A 6,352-nucleotide genomic window follows, 5' to 3' on the forward strand; every position below is an offset into this window, starting at 1 on the left:
ACATAGCTGTGGTTCACCTGACTAACACGCTTTTTGTTGATCCGAGGCTCCGTTCCCGAGCTGTGATACCTTTGGTGCAATGAGGGCATCGCCGTTGCTGTTGTTGCACCCAAGCTCTGCTCCTTTCTGTTGCCATCCCCTCCCTTGCTGCTTTGCCACTGCCTGGCCCCATCAATCAAAGCAACGAAGGAGGGGCTGATGAAAGTATCATAACGCTGAAATGGAGCCTCAAATCAACACAATAAAAATGAAAGATTCCTCAATCTTCAGAGAATTAACAGAAAGACCAGCATTTATCAAATTCATTTCCTGGTGCTAAAATCCAGTAATTTGCACATCCCAGAGTGAGACCTCGCTTGGCAGATGTGGAGAGTGAATCGGTACAGGAGAGGTTCTTCCGGCCGTACTTCCTCCAAGCTCCTGGAGACATGGTGGCACATGAAGGGCGCTTGTGCAGGTTGGACTCTAAGGTATGATATAAGAAAGTAGATTAAATATTACAATTAATATTATGTGGTCCGATCCTACAGTCGTGTGTTACTCCGCTTCATCTGCCTCCTCTTTGTGGTAGTCTACATACAGTATAAGGTAACGTCTGGCTGTAGGATCAGACTATACACAGTAATGACTGTCAGATCAGACTATACACAATTGTGGTCTAACACATAGGAATAGTAATAGGAGCTGGACACGAGGAATCTGGAAATGCTCTATTCTTGTATTTACTTATTATATGTGCCAACAGGTCAGTGGTCTGCCTACACCAGACATCATGTGGCTTCTCAATGGAACACCCGTTACCTCTGATGTCACCCACAAAATGCTGGTCAGAGAGAATGGAGTCCACTCACTCCTTATCGATCCCCTTTCACAAGCTGATGCCGGGACCTACACTTGCATTGCTACAAATAAAACAGGACAAAATTCATTTAGCTTGGAGCTTACTGTGATGGGTAGGTTCAATGTCATCTTTAATAGTTTTCACATAGTAACATGCAGGGGGGCACCTAGCCTTTCTGCTGTCTGAGGTGGAAACTGAAACGGCGCCCCCCCCCCCCCCCCCTTCCCAATGCCAATTTCTTAACCTAACTCCTTCTCTTCAGCCCATGACCCTTCGACTACCCCCCTCTTGCCCCTACCTGGTGCTACCTGAGCCGATCGCCTCACCTGGCCTCATTGGTGGTGCCCCATGGTAACATGGATGATTGTGGAGTCAGTTCCAGACAAGTCAAAATACTGTACACATTCTGCTTGTATAGACACTGTCCCTAATATTGATTTGTCCTTCTTAAACCTATTTAGCAAAGGAAGTGAAGAAGGCTCCCATATTTTTGGAGAAGTTGCAGAATTGCGGTGTACCAGAGGGTCACCCAGTCCGGTTGGAAAGCCGAATTGTTGGGATGCCTCCTCCAGTTTTCTACTGGAAGAAAGACAATGATTCCATTCCAGCCCACAAGCCAAGAATAAGGTGCCGTCTCTGAGGCCAGACATGGTGTGCTGTACTAACTGTGCTGTTGACGATGACGCCTTGTACTAACAGAGACTTTCCTGAGATTACCTCGGCATAAACTGCTTCTATGACTATAAATGATGAAAGAATGTAATATTGCTGAATGCATCTCTGACCTGTGCTAGCGTTTCTGCTCCAAAACTGCCTGAGTCGGTCCACATTGCTGGGGTTCGGATCCTGGAGATGCAAAGACAGGTTAGAGAATGCTTGCAATAGGAGGTAATGATCTTCACTATTAAGATAAGGGTGCAACTCGGTTGTGAATGGAAATGGAATTCCCTTTCCCACTAAAGCTGCTCAAACCTATTAGACCTCATGCGCACAACCGTATGTGTTTTGCACAAACCACGGATCTAAAAAATAAGGAAACTGTCCATTTGCTATCCACATTTCTATGCACAACCATTCAATTTAATGGGTCCGTATACTCCATTTTGTGGGCCAAAAAAGGACATTCTATAATTTACGGAACAGACATACAGACGCGGACAGCACATAGATGTCATTCGTGTGCTGTCTGCATCTGCATGTCTGTTCTGAAAATTATAAACCATGTCCAACCCTGGTCTGGAAATTGCAAGACCCATTGAATGAAAAATGCAGATAGCATAAGAACGGTATCCAGATCTGCAGTTTGTAGGCCGCAAAATACAATCATGTGCATGAGGCCTTAGATAAAGATTGTACAAAGTGCGCAAAATGTTGAATAGTTGGGCTGATGGATATAAGAAAATATTTCAAAAACAGCCCCAGGGTATCTGCTAAATTGTTGGTTGTACAGCCCCTACAAAGAAATGGCACACCACATGATTTAGGTTAGTTTCATATACACAGCAAGAGATCCGGCAGGCTGGTCTCTGGATCTGGCGTTGCCAGACTGTACCGGAATGCCCCATTAACTATAATGGGGTCTGGCAGAGATCCGACTGTTAACTGGCAAATATGCCTAATATTGGCCAGACAAAAACTGCTGCATCATTTTGCATCATTTTGCACCACAATTCTGTCTCAACGTAAGCCAACCAATAACTGATATAAAGTTAGACGAACGTGTCCGTCCCTGCACCACATTTATCATCCAGCCTGAGCCCCTGTGATAAATCTAATGCAGGTCTAGACAGCCGGTCTACTATTTGTAGGATTGGGAATAGTAATTCTGCCCAGCGTGCTTTCAACTTTGTCGCAAAAATTTGGGGAAACCCTTTTCCAATTTCCTTCATGACAAAGCCCATTATATATTGACTTGCTTGCACAGAGCCCAGATCTCAATTCCATTAAACCAGGGATGCTCAACCTGTGGCCCTCTAGCTGTTGCAAAACTACAATTCCCAGCATGCCCTAATAGCTGTAGGCTGTTCAAGCATAATGGGAGTTGTAGTTTTGCAACAGCTGGAGGGCCACAGTTTGGGCATCCCTGCATTAAACCATAATTCTTTGGAAATTCTAAGAATTTGTGACCATTGGTGTGCCATTGCCTGAGCTCACTAACGTTGTTCTGCCTGCATGGGCATGCATGTTCAGATACATGACCAAAGTCTTATGATAAAAAGTGTCCCATTTACATGGCTTCTACCTCACAGTTTTTTTTTTGCCTTCCTCTGGATCAACTTGCGGGATAACAGGCCGAACTGGATGGACAGATGTCTTTTTTCGGCCTTATGTACTATGTTACTATGTTACCTTATACAATAATAGTCATAACAGCCACCATTTATACCAGTCTGTGAAGCCTATTGTTATTAACCTATGTACACCATAAAACATGTTTGCAATTGTTTTTTTATTAAACATTTTGCTCAGCTTGTCTCCTGCATGTATTCTCATACATAGTGGGCTGCTCTGTCCCATTCAGTGTGAAATCATCAGACAAGCTGTCTGGCAGCTTAGTCTGTAGCCCTTATCTCCGCTCTCCTGAACCCTCATACAAGATGGCATCCCTTTTGACGGAAGTTTATTTTATTTTGTTGTAAAGATGTCTGCTTAGATTTGCGTCCTTGAGAGCAGAGGACAACAGACCAAAGGTGGTTATGGCTGTGCCTGATCTCCGGGCAGGATGAGCGGTGATCGATAAATGTATTGATTGGCAGTAGTTTGCATCGGTTGATGGAAGTATATGGAGGAGGAAAGATTGATATTGCAATTGTTCGCCCCCCTTTTAGGTTTATTCATTATCGGCAGCACATCCCTGATTACACAGGATTATGTGCTGCCGATAATCGGGCATCTTTGATCCTGAATGGCAGTACGATTATATGGGCCAGTTATGGGTTCCTAATTATGAATGCTTGTTCCCAATAATTGGTTCCAAAAATGTAGTGGTTTAATGGATAGTTTGATGGATTTATAAGTGTTGTCTCACTTGGAACATTGGTGGCATATCTCTAGAGGTGGGACCCCCACCTATCTTTAGAACGAAGCTCCTAAGGAGAACGAGAGCACACTGCGCATGTATGGCTGCCCTCCGTTCATTTCTATAGGAGTGTTGAAAATAGTTGAGCACTGGCTCCGCTATTTCCGCCAGTTCCACAGAAGTGAATGGAGCGACATCTGCGGCATGCTCACCATTCATTTCTAGGGGACTTGAAATGAATGGAGGGTATGTGCAGTGTGCTTCCCCCAACTTTGGGCGCTCCCACCTCTGGGATATGCCACCAATGTTCCAGGTGAGACAACCTCTTTAACACTGGGGACAGGGTAGCCCACAATGTGCTATGTGCCGTTTAGACTGCATTTTTATCATAGTCTCTTCCTTTACATTTTGTTTTCAGTATGCATCAGGACACCACAGGATACGTGTGTCTCCTAATCCAGCCAGCCAAGAAAGAAGACGCCGGATGGTATACATTGTCAGCAAAGAATGAGGCCGGAATTGTATCATGTACAGCAAGACTTGACATATACGGTAAGTTTATGTGCAGGCAACAAAGCAAAAAAAAAATGCTTTGGCTTCACCTGCTTCGACCCTGAAAATGCCACGCTGTCAATGTGCTAAGTCAAACCTTGGGCCTCTTGGGCAAGTTTTCCGTCAGGGTGCGATGCGTGAAACAAACGCATAGCATCCAGACTGAATCCTGACCCATTCATTTCATTGGGTCTGTGCACATGAGTTTTTCAGGTATCATTTCTGCTTTCAGGAAAATGTTCTATATTCTGTGTTTTTCATGCAGCTCTGGTTCCGTAGAAGTGAATGGGGCTTCAGTGAAAAATGGAAGGCATCCGGATGCCACGCATTTTTCACTGATGGTTGCTAGGAGATGTAGATTGTTATTCTTCAGTTTTTCACATGCGTGAAACGCATGAAAAACCGACTGAACCCACGCTAAAAAAAACTGAAACGCGGAACGCAGTGGCAGACAAAACTGATTGAACTTGCGTGCAAAACCATCAGTTTTTTCCTGAACAGACCCTGAGAGAATCCGTAATGCTCGTGTGAAAGAGGCCTTATAATATGTTTTTGGAGGGGCTAAAGCAGCAAAAAGTATCTCTACTCTTCAAGGAGTGGGTATTAGGTAATCTGATGCACCTCTACCTGAAGAATACTATGAGCAAGCAAGGACATGCTCTATGGGGGTCATTTATTATCCTGGAATATGCCTATATTAGGCGTAATTCAGGAGCAGGCGACTTTTTCCCGCTCACCACAGGTCTAAAAAAGGGTGCATGGAGTGGGCGGGGAAGGGGACAGGCCGGCAGGCCCATCGCATTCATCATTTTCCATGCCTGTTTTAGGCGTAGAAAATGGTCTAAATGTAAGATGCACTGAAGTTTTGAAGAGGACTGTGCCTTCGGCTGATGCACAGCCAGATATAGGGCTTATTAAAACCGGCATCTAAAACACCGGTCTTAATAAATGACTCCCTATGAGTCTGCAGCGTCTCCCACCCATGTAGGCATGTGTCAGTGCTCAGTATCAGTACTCATACAGTAACATTTTCTTTTATAGCTCAGTGGCACCAGCAAATCCCTCAGCCGATTAAAAAGATTCGACCTTCTCCTTCTCGCTACTCAACATTCTCTTCTCCGAGCTTGGATATTCTCAACTCGTACCTGGAATCGCCACTGAGTTTTTTGTCACACGCCCGTGATGTGGTGGAAAGCGAGGAGCTGTAAATTCAACGTGGTTACAGTAAAAACAAAACTGTGAAGAAATTAATGCTGGAAAGTTTACAAATAATTTTTCTTTTTTTTTTTTATAACCTATTTAGTTTTCAGCCCATGTCAGATAGTAACGATGTGGAAAGTATTTACACTTTTTATGGAAGAATGAGCCGGGTAGGCCCCACAGCCCAGCCAAATAGTGAAAAGGGGTTAGAGCGTATTTGCCATTTGTATAACTTGTGCGCACCAGTAATACACACAGATTTGGGTAGCTGTGTCACTGACAGTGTGATCTGTTTGATCTGTAGGATCCTATTTAATTATTTATGTTCTTAGACAGTATAACGATCAATAGACGTTCTATTAATATTAAACTGTGTATCATTTGTATTTACCGGATTCACTGTTCTGTAGTGAGACTCACACTGTAGTATTTAAATCCTTCAAATGTTGTCCGTATTGAGAGGAAACGTAGAATGATATGGAATAAAGAGACACCGTAACATAGTGCAATATTTTTAGACTCATTTAATGATCATCCGGTCTCTATCCAACAACCATACCCTTCTGCATTAATATTTGACTTGTGTTACTATTTTCAGCTATTCAGCTGCAGTTCTGTCACCGGAAAGACTACAAAAGGTGAGAATCCCTGTTTAAGTAAGGTAGGGTTCACACATTCAGCTGTAGCACTGCTGCCATGTTATCAAAGCGAAGTTAACTGCAGCAAAAGCCAGTTGTCAG

General features: G+C 43.8%; 1 protein-coding gene across 9 annotated transcripts in view; it reads left to right on the plus strand.

Annotated features, from left to right (window-relative positions):
• Positions 1 to 6,116, plus strand: part of MYPN (myopalladin) — a 152,385-nt gene extending 146,269 nt beyond the window's left edge. For all 9 annotated transcript variants that reach the window (XM_044296590.1, XM_044296595.1, XM_044296592.1 and 6 more), the window contains 5 exons: positions 344 to 470; positions 746 to 953; positions 1,303 to 1,468; positions 4,279 to 4,412; positions 5,454 to 6,116. In XM_044296590.1, coding sequence (XP_044152525.1) covers positions 344 to 470; positions 746 to 953; positions 1,303 to 1,468; positions 4,279 to 4,412; positions 5,454 to 5,620 — 802 coding nt within the window. In that variant the 3' untranslated portion in view covers positions 5,621 to 6,116. The remainder of the gene's footprint in view (positions 1 to 343; positions 471 to 745; positions 954 to 1,302; positions 1,469 to 4,278; positions 4,413 to 5,453) is intronic.
• The last annotated feature ends 236 nt before the right edge of the window (positions 6,117 to 6,352 follow it).

This window comes from Bufo gargarizans, chromosome 6 (genome assembly GCF_014858855.1).
Source record: "Bufo gargarizans isolate SCDJY-AF-19 chromosome 6, ASM1485885v1, whole genome shotgun sequence".
NCBI classification, from domain to species: Eukaryota; Metazoa; Chordata; class Amphibia; order Anura; family Bufonidae; genus Bufo; species Bufo gargarizans.